This window comes from Pelecanus crispus, chromosome 9 (genome assembly GCF_030463565.1).
Source record: "Pelecanus crispus isolate bPelCri1 chromosome 9, bPelCri1.pri, whole genome shotgun sequence".
Taxonomy (NCBI): domain Eukaryota; kingdom Metazoa; phylum Chordata; class Aves; order Pelecaniformes; family Pelecanidae; genus Pelecanus; species Pelecanus crispus.
Window position 1 is genome coordinate 6,996,610 of NC_134651.1, and position 19,343 is coordinate 7,015,952.

The window sequence follows — 19,343 nt, forward strand, 5'->3', positions numbered from 1 at the left end:
TAAAATCACAAATAAGCCAAGCACTTACATGAGATGGCTATTACTTATTAAGCACTGACCCGTACCTTAATCTTCACAGAATTGGCAACACATGACTGAGCCTAGTGTTCAGTTACCAGCAAACAAACCAAAAGGAAAAAGAATAGCCCTAACTAGGTTGGCTACGTTTGAAATTAATAGATTATATGCTTTTTTTTTTCCTAAAATGTCTGAAACCCTGTGCTTTTCCTTTTCTTGGTATTGAAAGAGATCTGGGTCCAGCTGTTAGGGCATTCATTAAATGTCTCCTTGCCATGGTCCTCACAGAGAGTTTGGTTCTGGAAGAGAAAGCAAATAAGTGAAACAGTTGTGCAAGAAAATACGCTTTTTCCTCTGAAGTTCAATGACTCTCACTTTTATGAAGTATTTTGAAGTAGTAAATGTGCAGAAAGTAGAAAAGCAGTGTATTAATTCTGCTCCTTTCAGCTCTGGGAGGGTTGAAAAACACAATAAGCTTTATGCAAATATCAACAAAATGTAAGGATAGCATTGAAATAAACCTATATAGCTAGTTTACTGTATAAATTGGGATGATAACTACTTTTCTGCTATGTATACAGAGCTTTATAAAGTTTTCAAGAAAAATGCAGGGTGTCGACAAATTGTTGGTATATTGTTTACTCCTGTTTTTTCTGTGGTGGGATTTTTTTTTCTTCTTTCAAATCATAATATGAGGGAGCGCTAGTCACTGGAAAATCCCTAGCTGTGCTAAGTATAATACTGCTTTTCAGATTTTATTGATTTGTTGGTTTTGGGCTTTTTTCCTGCAGTGGAGAAGAATTAGAATATAACCTGAAGGACCTTAGGCCAGCAACAGATTATCACGTCAGGTGAGTTAGTGTGACTATGAACATCACTTAAATATAAACTCTTCAATTATAGTAGAATAAATGTGAAAGTTTTTTATCTAACTATACAGTGTAGCTCAAGAATTTCATGGTCACCTCTGTAGGTACTTTTTCAGTGGCTTCTAAATATTTTCAGATAGATTTTGTCTTGGACTTTAAGTTACAAGAGTGCTTTTTGAACAATACATTTTCTGTCATGTTGTCATTGCTACAGTAAGAGGAAAAAAGACGTCTGCATACCTATATGTACAAGAGGCCTGGAAGTTCTTGTGTATCAAAGTGGGATACCTCAAGCATCTTCAAAATTTGTCTAAAGCAACTGGCATTTGTCCAGTTACTGTAATATAGGTGTGGTAGCACTCAAAGTACTCAAGCACGGTTGTTTCATAAATACTCCTTGCTTCAGGAAGTAAATGTGCCCATAGTAATTTCAGCATTTATTCCCAAAAAATGGATTCACAGTGGCCTGCCTTGATATTTTTAGAACATATTTCTTTTTGATTCTAAAAATGTGGTTTACACATTTATTAACTATTAACACGTTCTCAGTTTTCCTCCCTGATGTTTTTAACACCGTCTCTGTTGTTATCTGCTCATGTTGGACTTTTTGTAAAGACTGTGCTTATGAACCAAGGCCTCAAATTCACATCCTGTTCACTTATGCTCAATATCCTTTTAAAAAAAAATCCTTTCACTCCTGTCTATTGTTTCCTTCTGTTTTTCCAGACAAGGGCTAGGTTTGGCGTGCTTTTTCTCATCAAGGCTGCTGCTGTTTGTGAAACTTTAAAGAATAAACACTTCGCTTCTGAGCTTTAAAGAAGATCCGACACCAAAATGTGTCTGTCTTTCTCTGATACTATAGCTGCTTTTTTTTTTTTTAAAAAAAAAAGATATTTTCTGGTGGAGCCCTAAAATGAACTTTTCAAGTAGAGGCACAAGACCAGAAGTAACTTCTTGTAACTAAGAGACCCAGGCTCCCAGGCTGGGCAGTAGTCCCAGCCCTAGCAGCAAATGGATGGTAGCGAGGAGGAGAAGGTTGTAAAACACTGCTGAGCTTCCTGCTGCAAGCAATTGAGCATTATTTTAAAGTCAGCTTCAAACAGCAGAGCGGTTGCCATGCGAAGCGTGGCGTTGAGGTCTCATGATTTTTAGGGGCGTTGGGGGTATTTGCCCCGTGTCCTGGCTGCCTTCACTCTGCCTACCTACGGTTCCCTCCCCGCCTTCCTGCAGGTTTGCCAAATTACAAATCGTTTGTGAACAGTTAGCAATAACTTTTGTTTAAAAAGAAGTGACTCCTAAACATAAAAGTTAGACTTAAAAAGCAGCAGTGTGCATTTGTAGTGGAGGGAACAGACACTGAAAAGACCGACTGTTTGCTTTCCACGACAGTTTTTTTTTTTTTTCACTGAAACTGCATTATGTATGAACGACTGTGAAGAAATAAATCTGTTAAGTGAAGAAAGTTACGGGGCCAGCAGTTACTCAGCAGATGGCCTTGGGTCTCCTTAACCTTGGCAGCATCTCCCAGGGCTTCGTCTCTGCACAGACAAGCTGCTTGCGCTTGCTCCTGCCCTGCTTGGGCCCTGGGCACCCAGGACAACCTGGTTCGCTCTGAATCTACCTCCTGCCTGCCTTCAAGCAGTAGTATTTTGGTACCTTCAGAGATGACTGTGCTCAGTGTTTCCGTGACTTGCAGAAGATGCTCATTAGGCTCATTTTTGCACGGTTGTGCTCCTTGATGTTGTGTGTTTGATGCTTAGCTATGCTGATCTCCGGCACATGTACATACCGTTCGCCAGATGCAGGCTCAATTAATTAATTGCATTTGTTTTCACTCCTGACTGCTAACAGGTGATGGGTGAAGTAAGACTATATCAGTTCTTGTGAACCTCCCCTGAAAGGTTTGATTCTATGTAGGTGGCCATTGTACAGAAATTACTCTTATCTACTGAAAACAAATTTAGAAATTGCCCTTTCTTAAACTCTGCATTCAAGTACACAATAGCTACAGCCAGCTCGGAGGTCATCGTCTGGTCATGGTTTGAACATTTTTTTTGAGTAGACTTCCAATTTGCACTTTTCTTTTGCTGCGTGGAAAATGTGAAGGGAAAAAAATAACATCATTAATTTTTCAGAGAAAAGCACCTCATGAGGAAGTGCTCAACTATATTGTATTCGCTTTCCCACATTATCTGGTATCGTGTAACCCCCTCTGTGCTGATATATAGAGGATTTGCCTGAAATCAAATTTGCTTTGAAGATTTTTAGCTGATCCAGAGTAATGTTCCTGAGCTGTGTTAGTTATAATTCATGGAGGTGCACTAAGTGTTGATACATGAGCTATGTAGGAGAAGCTTGTACCCATGGAAGGAGACCAGCAGTTTCCACCACTCCACACGGTACGTGTGAATCAAGTATAAACCAGGCATTAAAGTTTATACCTTTTTCTCAGGAGTTCATACTTTCTGTTGTATTGTGAAGAGGATTTTAGCACACTGTGTGGAAGTCTGGCAAATAGGCAAGGAAAATAGTGGTGGAAAGAAAAGATGATGATGATAACCCATGGGAGTATTTTCTCAGATCATTCTAATGTTCCTCCTCTTCTGTGAATTTTTTGGCATACTTTACCAAGTGAAGTAGAATAATGATAGCCACTGGTCAGTGAGAAATCTATCATTAGTGGATAGTATCATGAGTATCATGCATGCTTTGGTAGTCAAATATTGTGGCTGAGGCAGTGCTGTCTCATCTTGTAGCTGTCAGCAAATTTATAAGCCATTTGAATATTGTTTCCAGGGTATATGCAATGTACAACTCAGTAAAGGGATCCTGCTCAGAGCCAGTCAGCTTCACCACTCACAGCTCAGCACCAGAGTGTCCCTTCCCACCCAAACCCTCGCACAGGACCAAAAACTCCTTGACCTTACAATGGAAGGTAGGTAATGCTTGGATTGGGCAAGAAAGCGGTGAAAAATAGAGTTTACCGACAGTGAGCATAACTGTTGAAAATAATTCAAAGCTGAGAGAGTCATTTTTCAGTAAGGGACTTGAACTTGCTGTACTCTGACAAATCCCTCCCCGTGCACTGACTTGGCTGTTAAAATGTATGTGTTTCATTACGTCCAGCTTCTTCTCGGTATTCGTTAAGAGGTTGCCAAGCTGTGTGCAAACCCCAAGCTTCGGTTTCTCTTTAAACTGTAGTCATTTGCCCCGGGGGGGGAAGTAGTTTTCTTTTATTCCCCAAAATCACCTTTTGTTTATTTTTGTTCATAGGCACCCATTGATAATGGCTCAAAAATCACCAGCTACCTTCTGGAGTGGGATGAGGTAAGTAGTAACTAGTTGAAATAAATACATAAATAAATGGCACTCAGACTTTACAAGGATTTGCTGAGTAAAGAAAAATAATTAAATACAGGAGAAAGTAGAAGTAGGAAAATGAAATCCTGATGGCATTAAGTAAAGAGTTGGAAAGGTGAAAGGGGCAGTGGGGAGAAAACTTTTCATTCAGTGTATTTTATGCAGAGACGATGTTCTGCTTCTGTACTCTTGAAATCTAACATTTTATCGCTCATTTGGTGTACTTTATTTGTTAATTAGCATTACCTGTGCTGTATCTTAGAGTTCTGTCGTGATCTCTTTCTTCTGGATGCTATCTGAGCGCAGAGTAAAACACTGTTCCTGCCTCAAACAAGAAGAGCCATAATCTTGCAGCCCTTTCAACAGAGAATGTATTCAGGGTCAAAATAACGGTGTCCTTTACACAGTGGCAATTAGTCCCCTTCCAGATACAAAAGGGAATAAGTTCTCTGTCCCAAATATCTTACACCGTTAGCGAGCAGCATGCTGTCAGGGAGAGTGCCGAAAGCAAGAGATGTGGAGTATTTGCTGGAGGTGGGTTCTGGTTGTGAGTCCTCCCTCCATCCCCTAATTCCTTTCTGCCTCCTTTCCATTGTGCAAGCCGTATTTCTGCAGAAAGCATGAGTCACGGAATATCATCTCTGAAGGAAAAAATATGTATTGGGTGACAGAAAAGGCTTGGGCAACATGTGGAGAAAAGAAAAAGTGATGAGTCCGGAAATGAAGAGTGTGAAGGGGTGTTTAGTTGTACAGTCTGAGAAACATCTCTTGAGTTTTTTAGTATTCTAAAAATAGTATTCTCAAGGGAGTATTCTGTTATGAATAGTTTTCTATCATTTCACTAGTAACGTGTTCCCAGATCATTGTGCTACATGTTGGACATTTGGAACAGCTCACTGTGCAGAGATTTGTTGTACACAGTATCACAGCAAGCGGGGTCTACATGATGAGAAACCCACTGAACTGAAGTGAAACAATAATTTCAGAATGGCTTGCTCTCCCTCTGTGCATAATGGAAGGGGAAAGGTCGTCAGTGAAGAAATAAAAAGTGGAGTGTGAGGTCTGGGAAAGGACATTAGAAAGACATTTCTCCAAAAGGATCGGCCAGGATGATCCCATTACACCTTCTGTGACACCCTGACTGTGCAGTTCTGATCTCTTGCAAGGCTTCCAGTAACTTGGAGCCAAGGGAATGTAACAGCACCGAGCAGTGAAGCAGTGGAAATGTGAATGATTCCAGCCTGCAAAGGGAAGGGAAGCAACAGAAGGTCTTGTCAGAAGAAAGGCCAACAACAGACCATTAATGCAGTGCAAATACTTCTGATGTTAATTTTGTCCACATGGAGCCTAGTCATAATTTTGGATATATGTAAGGCAATTCTAAAATGCTTTTGTCCTTTAAACCCTTTAATACTGAGCATATACATAGAGTTTTGTCTTCAGGAAGAATTGTTATGATGTCTGTTTTTCACAGGGCAAAAGTAGTTTGGTTTAGGCTAGCTCATGTACCAATGGGGAAGAATGAAGGTATCCTGATTCCCTTAGTCTATCTATTTTAATTACCTTGTTTTCTTAGTCCTGAAATCTGAGATCCCGGTGGATAGCTAGCCAGCAAAGATGAAAGAATAATGGCCCTGCATGAATTAATTTGGTACATCTCCAATGGTTTGACACGACTCCTGACTGAAATGTAGTTGTCTGGTTGTGAGACAGTTAATGCCACAGGTGTAGCTTCTCTGCAAAATTTTTTCCTCTGATATGAGACAGAAATGCAATTTTGAGTTGCTGAACTAAAACTTGCTATTAAGGCTTATTAAAGAAAAAGCCTGAAGTCTGGCTGTGCGTGCATCTGCAGGAGCCTCATCTACCTGTGACAGCGAGCTTGGCAAGCTGCTCCACTCGCTTTTTCACGTGCCATTGCAAGTTGTGGCTCCGATGTAGGGTGCAGTTAGCTACTGGAGTTACAGCACCGAAGTACAAAAGAGAATTCCCTTGTGATGCCCTGTACCCTCGCGCTTGGTTGTGTAAACTCCACGTAAGCAAAAGCACTACCTTTGTTACAATGCCACATTGTGTCCCGGTGAAATCAAGAAATAAATACATGGGGGAAGAGGAGAACGCCTGCCAGGCAACCGCGAACGCTCTGCCAGATCTCAGCTAGAGCAACATTCATTAGCTACAGGGCCCAGGATAAAGTATAAACACGGGAAAATCAGCGATCAGAAGGAAATTAAATTGTGGCTGCAACTTTGCATGAGTGGAGAGCAAGAAATCTGTCTGATGATAAAGTTAGAAAAACACCCTCAAATGGCAGCCTGCCTTTAGAAGTTGAGTCCCTTCCTGGGAAGGACAGCGTGCGAGGGAGCCGGGGAATGCCCTCGCAACACAGAAGCGACACGCGGATCCTGGAAAAGCCATCGTGCAAAGGCTGCAGCCTCAGACTATAGAGACAAAACTGGCATCGGGCACGGGAGACGTGGGCAGCGGTGGAGACGGGCGGGCGAGCGCGTCCGGCTGTGTCCCGGGCACGCTGGCGTCTTCCCCAGCTCGAGCTGTGCTGCCCTGGGGGGGCCTATAGGGAGGGTGGGGGCAAGCTTTTTAGCAAGGCCTGTTGGGACAGCACAACGAGTAATGGATTTAAACTAAAGAAGAACAGATTTAGACTGGATATAAGGAAGGAATGTTTTACAGTGAGGGTGGTGAAGCACTGGCACAGGTTGCCCAGAGAGGTGGTGGAGGCCCCATCCCTGGGAACATCCCAGGCCAGGCTGGACGGGGCTGTGAGCACCCTGGGCTGGGTAAAGCTGTCCCTGTCACTGCAGGGGCTGGGCTGGGTGGGCTCTGAAGGGCCCTGCCCACCCAAAGCACCAAGGGAGGGACTCCAGCAGCCCCTTCGCGCTCCTGCATGGTGGGTAACAGGTTCCGTCTCTGGGGAGATTCAGGTCTTGGAGCATGTCAGATGCTCAACAGTATCTCAACTAGTTCCTCCTGTTTTTGCAGGGCAGAGGCTTAGTTTATAGCATCTAGAATGCAGCCAGGAGCGTAGGTGACATCACTTGTATACGCAACAAATAAATTGTTGCTGTAAAACAACAGCAGAAGCGCCATGTTTTACAGCCCTAGGATTAGGTGAGGTTGTAAATTGTTGCAAGAAGACAGCATCTCATCTCGTGACAGCTGCAGCTGGGGGGTCCCTCAGGGCTGAGGTGCTGCAGTGCCAGCGGGGTGCTAAGGGGGGGTCTGCCTGGGACCCTGGGTGCAGCGCTCCTCGGCAAGCCCCGTGCCACCCCATGTACCTACCGCAGGGTCCCCGCTTCCCCGGAGGGTCGCTCAAGGGACTGGAGAAAGGTGTTTGAGGCAGTTTTGGGGGTTGGTTTGTATGACTGTATCTACCTGAGAACAGATGCAGTACTGTTCCCATTCTCTGGCTTAGCTGTCTTTTCTCATATATACTTTAAAAACCTTCTCACGCCTCATTAGATGAGCTTTAGATGAAACACAAATGAGTTGCTTTTGTTTCTTCATTGGAATGAGGTGTGTCATGTTCTGACCTACTTTGATGAAGAGAAGGTTATACTGTTTAATACGTCACTGTGCCAGTCATCCAGCTGCTGCTGCTTCAGTTCAGTTCTGAATTTTGGGGTTTTTCCTGACCTGCAGACTCTGGAAGATAGAGTAGTCAATAGACAAAGCTATTCCTGCTGTTCCAGCTTTTTCCCCTCCCAATTTGGATTAAATGGTTTGTAATGTGACTGGTGTTACATGTTAGAAAACACAAATACTTACTTTCTCAGTACTGATGTAGGTCTTTGAATTATAGTTGTAATGCCTTGCTAATAAACTGTTTTAGCTTAAAATGCCTGAAGAACTATGGAGGACGAGATTCATTCTTTAACAGCAGAGTAAAACATCAGTTCAGCAAATTATCACTCAGTTGCATTGGATGTATGCTAGCAAAGTTTCCATTGACTTCAAAGGAGTTAGGATCAGCCCATCTTCTCGGGTATTTTGCAATTCAGTAGGATCTGAACATGCCTGCACCTCAGATGCTGGGATTGGCAGTAGTAGTATGGCAATAAAATCAGTTAAAATTAGTAATTAATGACAGCTCCACCTTCTGGCTCTTTTTCTATGAACTTTACAAGCCTGAACCCTTTGAACCTACAAACCTGAACTAGTCAGTTGATGACTTTGTGCCAGGATTGATTATTCAGGGTAAGCAAAAGGCTAATCGGAAAAAACAGAGTTAAAAATACACGAAACAGAAAACATCACTGTAAAGGAGGTGATGCTTTCTCCTGATACCAGCGTCCACAAAATCGGTAAACTGTAACTGCATTGAAAAATGCTGCTGGCACTGCTGTAAGAATGAGGCCTTTGTTACTAATTAGATGTGAAATGATCATTCTGTGATTAAGTGGTAGTAAATAAATGTTTTTCTTGTGCATATGGGTAGCGAGAGTATCCTATTCATTGTATGGGAAAGTGGCAGACTGTTCCTGAGCCAGAGACAAGGACATCCCTCTCGTGCAGTGTGTGTTGCGTTTCGGTACATAACTCAAAAGCAGCTTTAATTCTCATCCAGTAAGCATCTCATTTTAATTTGCTTGAGGGAGCGACAGATACAATACCGCACTATTTAACAATTTGGTGATGCATAGTTAATAATGAAGTTTATATATAGATAAATGGAGATAATTTTGTTCTACCACAAAGTTTTAAACTTCTCGCAGCTAGCAGAGATGGGCTCATTTATACTAGTTGATAATCTGGGCCATGTATCTCAGCGATGGTCCACCAGAATTCGGATACGTGGAGCTCCACGCTCGTGCTTGGGCTTGTGTTTGTTCACCTACCTGCCCTCTAGGTCTGTTCTGTGGCTATGCCACTCCTGTGAGATGTGTAAGAGGAGAGTCTTGGATAAAATTGGGTTTTGTGTATATTTTAGGGATGTGTCATAGGTCCTGTTCTGTCTTCTAAATGTTTGTATATAGAGAAAAATCAGTTACTTGTATAAGAGCTTGCACAATAAATGCTTTGCAGAGATATTAGGGTGTGTTATAGTAATTGTTGACAGTTTGCTCCGCAGCTTTGTGTCAGATTGAATATCGTTCTGCTGCTTTCTATTGCCAATATGAACCAAACACAGAAGTTAACGCTGGCATGGCCTGCAGCAGATTGCTATGTTGCCTCCTGGTTGCAGATCTGATGCTGGCAGCTGTTAATCAAACTTTTGCAGCAAGGTCTTGTGAAGGACTGTGCTCCATTTCTCTATCCACTGTGCCTGCAGTGGCCCATTCCTCCTTTCATGTTTATTTACTATGTCTGCTGCAGGGAATGCGGTCAACAAAACCCATTTAAAATCTCAAAACCCCTGTCTCAATGAACCCAATCTCCAAGAGAAAGTTAAGCGCTCTGTTTTAAGTGAGCGTGTAGCTTGAGATATAGCTGAAATGGCAGGCAAAACTCTTAAAAATTGTGTTAAAATGCTGTGTTATAGTATTGTGCAAATGCTAATGGATTTGCGGAGCTGAGTGGTTCTTGTTTCCTTGGGCAGGCCCTGATGATCATCACAGCATGGGTTGTCCTCGTGAAGAATAGGGAACGCAGGCTGGAGAAACCCAGGCTAGTGAAGAAGTCGGTGTCTGCTCTCCCTCTGAAATTTGTGGATTAGAAATATTTGCGGAAATGATACAGTGTATTTTAAGCAACTTACGAAACATTATTTAAAGGATTAAAACTTGGATGCCGAGTGTACAAAGAATAGGAGAAGGATTCTGGGAAAGCTGTAAGACTCTTGGGTGGCAGCCAGTACCAGCCTGCCAGTTGTTCCTGTCTATAATTATGCCAGCATTAGTGCTTTCATAAATCTTGGGAGGGAAGGAATGGAGAGACTATTTCCAGGCTATTAATGCCAGGATAATTAGAAATATCGGCCAGCCTCTCCAATTAGTGCCAATAGAATCCCAAATGCCAGCCAGGCTGAGTAACTTGAATACCAGTCGGTCTCTGAGCGAGTCTGGGGAATGTACAATACCAGTTCTAGAAGAAAAATATATACAGTATCAGAACTTGTACTGTTACAAAGTTGAAGATAACGTAAATGTTTGGCAATCTTTGTGAAGTTTTAACCCATTAGTTTGGCAAATTGGAGTTCCCTTGGTCCATTGCTCTGAGTTAGGCATTGTGCTACAGGTGAGATTTTCCATGGCTTTCCTTTTTAGCCAGCCATCGCTGTTCATCTGTCTATCAACCACATGCTTAGCATTTGGTTACTTTGTTCTCTTGGAGAAAAAACATAGGAAAATGGTCCAAAAGTACATTCTTAAGCAGAAACAAAAAAAGAGATTAAATGTTTTCAAATGCTTTACAAATATTGAAGTCAGGATGGTTTTAAAGAGTTAGAGAAAAATTAATTTAATGCATCTGAACCTATAAAAATGAGTTTGCATAGGTGAAAAAAAATGTATTCTTAGTAGTCCTGCACTGACGAATGGATATTTTACTGAAACATAGGATTACTAATTAGGTTTTATGTAGTCTGGGTTTTATATGTGTTATTGCTGAGCTGGGAAGTATGCTGACCCATTATTTTTGTCCAAAAAGAGCTTTATGTAACTCTATATCTAGGGATTTTTAGATCGGGAAGAGTTTTCTCATTCACAAAAGACTTTTGCTTTAGGATTCATTATTTTCTTCCAATTCTAACCCTTAATTTACTTCAGCCCTACAGTAATGTTACAGCTGGGGCAGGTGGGTGAAGTTGAAGAAGATTGTGTATAAAACCAAGTTCTAGAACAAGTGTAGGATCACACTGTATAAATAAAACTAAGTTATGGCTGTTTGCCAGCGTGCTAAATGTCCCTTGAGGGCCTCTAGATTGTTGTGCTGTGCTGGAGGTCTGCATGATCATTTCTAGCTTGATAAACACATTTTGGAGACTTACTACAAATATTTTATGGAGTTCTTCCTTCTGTGTTGCGATCCAAGTGAAAAGTAGTGGAAACTGATAGGGGCTGGAGAATGGGCCATTGAAAAATGTATGTCCCACTTGGGCATTTTGAGATCTTTAATGATGAAGTGATGTCTTGAGCGTGGAGGAAGAACAGTGTGTGGGAGGACAGACAGAGCTCAAGGAGGCGGCGGCAGGTGAGGCTGTTGGCTGCAGTGAGGGACACGTATGCGTATCATTTTCCTCATAGTCTGCTGAGGTGTAGAAGCATTGAGTCATCTGTCAAGCTGGTGTATATCAGGTGAAATAAGGAGTCTTGTCTATGGGCAAAGTTAATTTTACCAAGATAAAATAAAAATTAGAGACAGGTGCCAAAACCAGTAAATGGCATAGCGGAGCTCTTACGTCAGGAGGATTTGCAGAGACAGGCATAACTACCTCCTGCACCAGTTTGAGCCCAGGGGTGTGCTTTGCTAGGTTTCTATTCTGGTGTGCTTTTGGGTACTTTGTAATGTAATTGTCCATTAATTTTGCATTCAGCTATTGAAATTAAAACTCCTTTTAACTGCTTCAGCTCAGGTAGATACTATTTCTGTAGAGTTGAGCAATCTGCACCTTTTCTCCTGAAAGATTTCAAATTGACCATTTCCCACATGTCACATAGGATGAGACCAGTTATTCTTTGTTGTCTTGCAGTCTCTGTCCTGCAAAAAGCTCGGCTGTTGTTTTTTTACTGTAGGGCATACCAAGTCGGGTTGGATTGAAAAGGTTTTTGTTTTGTTTTAAGTGTGGCGGGGAGGGAGAGAACTTCTGAATGTCCCCGTCCTCGGCCGTGCTGGTTTGTACTTGGCGTACCTGGGGAAGGGCTTGGGAGCTAGAGGTGTCTGGGTGCCCTCTCTCACTGCTGCCCCATCGTGCCTTTGTCAGGGCTCATCATCGCTCCAGGTCACCTTGATGTGAAGCTCCCTTAATCCGTACCTCAGGCATCCAAGTTTCTTAACAAAGTCTCGTGCTTTCCAGCAAATCCTCTTTGCTCATCGCACGCCGTGCGCTCAGAGCAGCGGTACAGCACCTGGCACGTTAACGACGCCTCCGTGATGAGTAGATGTGTATTGCCCTTGAGGGCATGGGGCTGAGGAGAGGGTTGCACCCAGGCTTGTCCCTCGCCGGGGCTGGTGCGGGCTGGACCGCGTGGAGCGAGAGCCCTCTTGTGGGATTGAGAGTTCCTGAAGGACCCGGCAGGGCTTACGTGGGACGTGAGGTGCGGAGGGTAGCGCTTGCAGGAAACGTTGGTTGCAGCTTTCCTGTGATCGGGTCGGTTCAGAGATTAATTTCACCCTTAGCTTGCATGATTTTTGGTTAATGAGTAGGATAAATTGCACTTCAAGTCGGATGACAGCAGCTGTAGGTACTTAAGAAGACAAGAATCTGAAAAGAGGAGGAATCTGACTGTGTTGCTCTGTATTATTTTAGGTAGCATAGCAATGCTGTCAGTGGCTTACGCAGCTTTCTTTGCATGGTGCCTGGATGAAAGCATCTAATTCTAATATCATTTAACAGCTCTCTTTAAAATAAGAACCGTGTGGTTTTGTTTCATAGCTACCCGATTACAGATTTCTCTCTTTCTAGGGAAAGAGGAACAGTGGTTTCAGAGAATGTTACTTTGGAAGCCAGAAGCATTGCAAGTTGACCAAGCTCTGTCCGGCTTTGGGTTACACCTTCCGATTAGCAGCTCAGAATGACATCGGTACTAGGTAAGTTACCCAAGGCAGACGCTTTCTTGAGAAAAAGTGGTAGTTGGGAAGTTTAACTATCAATGACAGTGTAAAGGGGAGTTTCTGGGGGGATTTTTGTTTGGGTTTTTTTTTTCTCTTTATGGTTTTGAGTGAAATATCTGACATCTGCTCTGTTATTAATGCTTTAGAGTAAGTCACACCTTCCCTGGTGGTATCATTCACCTCCCAGGGAATCGCCGTGTACCTTCAGCGTGATGAGGTTAGCCTAAGATAGGCTCCTTTTGAGGTGTTAAATGGTGTTTTGTGGCCTATTCCTAATACAAAAAGAATACATCTGTTATGTAAAATTCCCACTAGGGACCTCTGTGAACCAAGAAAAACAAACAAGAGGAAGTTGAGTTACAGATTTTGAAAGGAATCTTGATACATTTATTTTTCTGGTTTAAAGCAAAGCCCTTCTGTCTTTTTAGAGCAGTACAGTCCCTTCCTTCTTCCGCAGGACTGGCAGGGCTGGCTGATGGGGTGGGGGGGAAGGGTGAGAGAGCCAGGACCGAGAGAGGACAGGCACACCCAAGGGCCCTGCAAGATGGGTTTCTGGTTCTGCTTTTCTTTGCACGTGAACAGATGCGCTCAAATGAAGGTGATGAGAAATCAGACTTATTGCAATCTTCTGGGAGCTGCTAGGGAGTTACGCTAAATGTTACGCAGCTGAGGACCAGAGCGTGCCCAAAGAGACATCATGCTGCAGGGGCTGTGCGCTCCTGTACCCATGGAAGGAAAGTAGGCCAGGAAAAGTACAGCTGTGAAGAAGCTAAACATCCAGTGCTCTTGTATACTCCTTTATTGTCCTTCTTAGCTAAACAGGATCTAATCATTATTACAAGAAGGACAGAAAAAGAAACACTAGTGGTATATAACAATGTGTTTTGCTGAGGGAGGTTCCTGTATTGTTCTCTCTTCCAAAACACAAGTCTCTTAGTAATATATAGCTTTAAAAAGTTTCTTTATTCGTGTTCCTTTGAGATGCACTGGGACTGTTCATGTGTGCACAGAGTCCCTTTTGCCAACTTCTTGCAAGATTACTTCCCTCCCTATTGAAATAATACTTGATCTGGGGAGAGAGAGAGGCTGGAGCTGCTGAGTGTGACTGGAAGGGGATTGTCAGTTTTGTGCGAAGTTCCCAGTTCTGGCATCTCTTTTCTTTGCCAGATTCCAGATTTTTAAAATGCCTTAGGGCATGCTTCAAACCTCCTCCCTCCCCGCCCCCCCCCCCGCCCCCCCCTTTTTTTTTGTTGTTGTTCTCTGTTTCTTTTTTTCCACAGGCTATTGAGGAGGGAGTGAACTAAGAACTATATTTATGGTCAGCTGCTCTGTGTTAATCTATGAGATAAGCACTACAGCACATGGCTTATTTTTACAGACGGCACTCAAAATTATGACATGATAATGTCATCTAAAGCTTCGTGTTGTAAGATGGTTTTGGTTGGTTGTAATGCTTGTGCACTTACCATTTAAGATTATTTTTGTCTTGTTTGGGTGTTAGTTATAGGTGGATTTTTTTTAACTGTATTTCAACAAATGTGTTAGTTTTGAGAAAGAAAACTCAGAAAAAGGAGATGTGGCTTTTTGCGTGTATTAAATTCATGCGATGACTTTAAGGAACAAAACATGTTTGTACTTTGGAAACAGAGATTGGAAAATTGCAAGAACATTGCCTTCAGTTGAGAGTTCTGATGTTGTCCTCCTGAAAATTCACCAAAACCTGTCCATTTTAAACTTTGTTCTCAAATTTTCATTGCGCATAATATATTCTGCCTGGAGTGTTAAGAGGACTGTTCCTACACTTGCTCGACACAACTGCCTATTATGTTTCAAGGCATTGCGTGCTGGGATTTAGACAAGATGAGAGCGTGCATCTCCTCTGCCGCAGATGTTCTCTCTGCAACCTGAGCTGTGCAAAAGAGCAACTTCATGCTCAGCTTAAAATGCAAAGAAGTTTGGGCAGGGAAAGTTAGAAAGGAGTGGAACCAGCCTGGAGGGTTAGAAGGTATCTGTGCCTGCACCAGACAGCTCCTACGTGATGCTGAGCATGTATGGTCATGACTGGATAAATTTCCCCTGCTTTCTTTGGAGGGGGATGTCTGAAACAGTGAGACTAGATTTGCTGAAGCACTCTGCTTTCAGATGTGTAGCTTGAACTGAAGTTGTATTCTGAGTTTATAAAACCTGGAAACTGCGTTTCAAGTTCAACGCCTGAAAGTTGAACACTTGGGGCTTTATTTCCTATGTTGTAGTTCCCCTTTGTTAAATGAGGTTTTCTTCTACTTCACAGTTAATAGTAAGTTAATATTTTTAGGCAATCAGATGTTATTTTTTCCAATATTATCGTGATGAGATCTGTAAAAATGACTGTGAGGACGCATATAATCCTGCATTTTTTTTCTATTCTTAGTTCTGGCATTTCCTAACTGGGTGCTCATCTTTTCCACCTGGGCAATTTTAACACTCTGTAGATTTTTTTGAAAACATGAAATATTTATCTAAATACACTGAGGTTTGGTTTGAGGGTTTTTGGGGGGGTTTGGTTGATTGTTTTTTTAATATTCGTCTCTCTCCTTCTCTGCCTCTCTGCAGTGGGTACAGCCAGGAGGTGGTATGCTACACTGCAGGTAATATTCCTCAGACCCCTTCTGCACCAAGGCTTGTTCGAGCTGGTGTTACATGGATTGCATTGCAGTGGAATAAAGTAGAAGGATGTGCACCAGAGGAAGTGATTTCCTACACCCTGGAAATTCAGGAAGAAGATAATGTAAGTACCGTGTTACTATAAAGTACACTGCGTGACTTAGATTGAGTTTCATTTACTAATTCAAGATCACTGAGAAGATTGTGGATTGCTGCTTTGGAGGGTCTTTTAGGAGTACTGGGTACTTGGCAGGACGGAGCTGTGTGATTTTTGTTCTGCTCCATAGCAGAATTATGAATCCTTAGCAAAAATCTGTACTGTCATCCATGATTCCTTTACAAAGCTTCACAGGAGTCTGTAAGGTACCAGACAGCTTGTCCTTAACCATGTCAGCCTGCTGCGTCCTCCTCACCTCTGTGTGGTGTGCTTGTCTTCTGTCATCTGTCACTTCTGTTTCTGTAATGTGTTAAACTATCACGATTGTTTGTGTGCTTATTTTACAGCAAAATTGTACTATTCAGGTCAGTTGCACCATCATTCTAGAAGGAAAATTATTGTGGCCTTGCAGCTTGAAAGTAATAATAATAAAAAACCCCACTTGACTCTAAAGCCCCTTTGGTATAATGTGTTCTAGCTACAGACTATAATATAGAGAGCACTTCCTGAGACTGCTCAGTTACAGGAATTTGGGGGTTTTGTTCTTTTTTTTTTCTAGGATAGCGTGTTTCACCCAAAGTACACTGGAGAGGAGCAAGCCTGTACTGTGAAGAATCTCAGAAGAAGCACGCAGTATAAATTCAGGGTAAAATCTTTTTCCTCTTGTCATTGCATAGTATTTTCTGTGTTGGTTTTTTTTCCAGGCACTGTAGGGACCCTTTAGTAAAACCTGAAAAATTGAGCTGTCAAATACCAATTTATTTTATACTAAGACCTAATAGATTAAAACAAAGTTGTATTTTTACTTTTACTACAGAAAATGCTCATTGCTTAGCCTTTTTGAAACGGGCATGGTTCTTGGTACTGTGTACTGTCAGGTATTGTAAAAGTGTGGCTCAGGGCCTGAGCTGGTTGTAATCGGCTGCATTGCTCCCCAAAAACCAATCTCACTTCTGCACAATGGAGAAAACGCTGTAAGGAGCCCAGCAAGCACAGCTTCCTTCCCCAGCTCAGGGGCCTGCCTTCCCCTGACATGCAGAATTTGAAGCTTTTCCGTCTCATGTACACGCGGCTGGGTTTGGAGCTGGTTTTTTAGCAACTGCTGGTGCTCCTAAATACAGACACCCCCCCCAAGAGACATGCTCTGAAGTCTTTTTGCAAACACAAAATTCAGACATCTGCCTCGCTGCTACTGAAGCCATCGAGCACAACACAAGTGCCGGGTGATGCCGTTGGGGAGAGGACGGTGTGGTTTGTACCGGATGGGCTGCGGTGCGGCTGTCTGTCTGTCCGTCCCCGCGGCTCAGCCAAGCCGGGAGCCGAGCCCAGCTCCACAAGATGGCGTTCGGCCGCGCGTCCGGAGCGCTGCCGTCCCTCCGGAGATGGCGAGGAGCTGTCTGTCTGTACAGCCATCGTCCGCTGTGCTCCCGCGTTGCCAAACAGAAACGGTGTCTGGGAGCAGCTTTGTGTCATTTGGAAACGGCGCAGGGGGAGAAGGATGGCATGGGTTTGTATTGATTTGAAAACATTCGGCTTCTGTAGGTCTTAGTACATTCAGGAACAACAAAAAAAAAAAAACTTTACCCAAAGACTCATTTAAATCCTTAAAAACAACTTTGCACATATTCCTTCGTGGGACAGAAGGCCTTGTGAAGTTGCATGAAGAGCTACCCAAAGAATCGGAAATTTGTTGCGGTGTCGCTCAGAGATGATGCCTTTTAGTTTAGCGTTGTAAAAGCTGCTGTGGCTGTCTGAGGGAAGAGGATGGTTAGTGCTTCTCTGCAGCCCTGCTTCCAAACTGAACAGGAATTTTACAAAACTGGGTTGATATCGGAGCAAACTTGTAGCCTTGTGCCACTGGCCCCAAGCACAACTCTGATCTGACTCAGCACCGAGACGTTCCCTCGTTGCATGCGGACCAGCATGAATTAGCTATGGAACTTGGGGGAGGATCCCCAAAACTACAAAGCAAAACAAACAAAACCAAACACAGACACCCCAGGATCACAGCAGTGTTTTAAAACTCACGGTGGGGGCTATCTGGCAAGTTCTAGGCTTGTCTTTGAACCTGGGCAAAATATGGTTCTTTGGGGGAATCCCCTTAATAATAAAGAAATAAGAGGGAAATTTAATTCATGCCAGACACCGTGTGCTTACAGAGGAGACATCCTTTTTTTTATTTTTGGTGAAATAAAGGTTGGTTAATTAAAGTGACAATGGTAGTGTAATGCACCGTCGTAAAGGCATTTGTTCGGTACCGAGCGAGGGTTTGGCACAGGAGGGCAAATGATACCAAACACAACACAGCAAGGTGCAGAAATTTCATTCTCTGAAGTGTTTGACATGCCAGCATAGAAAGGAATCACCAATGGCTGTTTCTAGTGAGGTTGCACTAAAAGCAGTGCTGTGTATACTATTTCATAGTTTTATCAGTGACCTGGAAACGAACAGTTTTATTTTTATTCCTAATAAGAGGATGGGGACTCTAGGATGGGAAAGCTGTGGCTCTGAAAAAGTGTTGAAGGTCCTGCTTGAACAGTCAGTTTAATATGAATTTTCAGTTCCTGCCAGGCTAGTGCAGTCTTTAGCTGTATACATAGGGGAAATGTATAAATGTTGCATTACGTCTGTAGCTCATACAGATTCCCCAGAGCTGTTACTGGGATATTTGTCTAGCTCATGTGTCTGGTGTTCATGGCAAGACGTCTTAAACTGGAGAATAGTCAGAGAAGAACCTGGAGATGATACACAGGAGTTGATAGTGGCTTTAGTGACTTCTTTAAACCGAGTGTATGGGCTAGAGAACCTCAGTTACTTCTTTGGCCTTGAAAATTGCAAATTGTTTTCCTCAGACACCTGTGTTAGGAGAGAGTATACACAAATGACTGCTCCTCAGAATAACAGAGCTTCCCAAGTGGAAAAGTTCCTGCTAGCTTACATTTACAATTAGCAATTATAATACATATTTTATTATTCACTTTCTTGGCAGCAGATCTCTGTCCCAGAGACTAGCATGAGCTAATACAGATCTCAGCAGCCACAAAACACTGGACCATTTGTTTTGTTTTTAATTTTTTTTTTTTTAATGATCCTGATCTGCTCAGTCTCCTGGCCAGGTCCTCATGTCGTCTTTTAGCTTAGCAGCCTTCTCCCTGAAGTCAGCAGAAGGCATTCTTGAGTAGAGGCGAAGGATTTGGCGGAGAAAGTTTCCTTTGTGTGCATCCTGCTCATTTCAGTGGCTGTAGATTACGTGTTTCTTGTTTGTGTGTCATGCTACTTGAGCTTTTAATTGTGTGATTACTGATACTCTGAATTAATTTGTTTTAAGTAGCAGTTTGAAATACCTCTGGAACAAAAATAGCATCGTTATTGTCATCGTTTTCATCTTTTATGAGTAAATAACTGCAAGTTGCCATGTGTCGTCTTTTTAAAGGGAAAACCAGCAGCGCTCTTATCTTAAAAATGTCATGATCTATTGCTAGTGGAGGGAGGGGGAAAATCAGTGTGATTTGTAAAGAAACAACGTGACAATCTAATATCTGTTATTAGAATCCCACACACTTTTT

General features: G+C 42.6%; 1 protein-coding gene across 1 annotated transcript in view; it reads left to right on the plus strand.

Moving 5' to 3' along the window:
- The window catches only part of FNDC3B (fibronectin type III domain containing 3B), a 170,780-nt gene that overhangs the window by 103,409 nt on the left and 48,028 nt on the right, over positions 1-19,343 (plus strand). Inside the window, 6 exon segments of the mRNA XM_075717148.1 lie at positions 810-869; positions 3,684-3,822; positions 4,161-4,214; positions 12,829-12,953; positions 15,570-15,744; positions 16,337-16,423. Coding sequence (XP_075573263.1) covers positions 810-869; positions 3,684-3,822; positions 4,161-4,214; positions 12,829-12,953; positions 15,570-15,744; positions 16,337-16,423 — 640 coding nt within the window.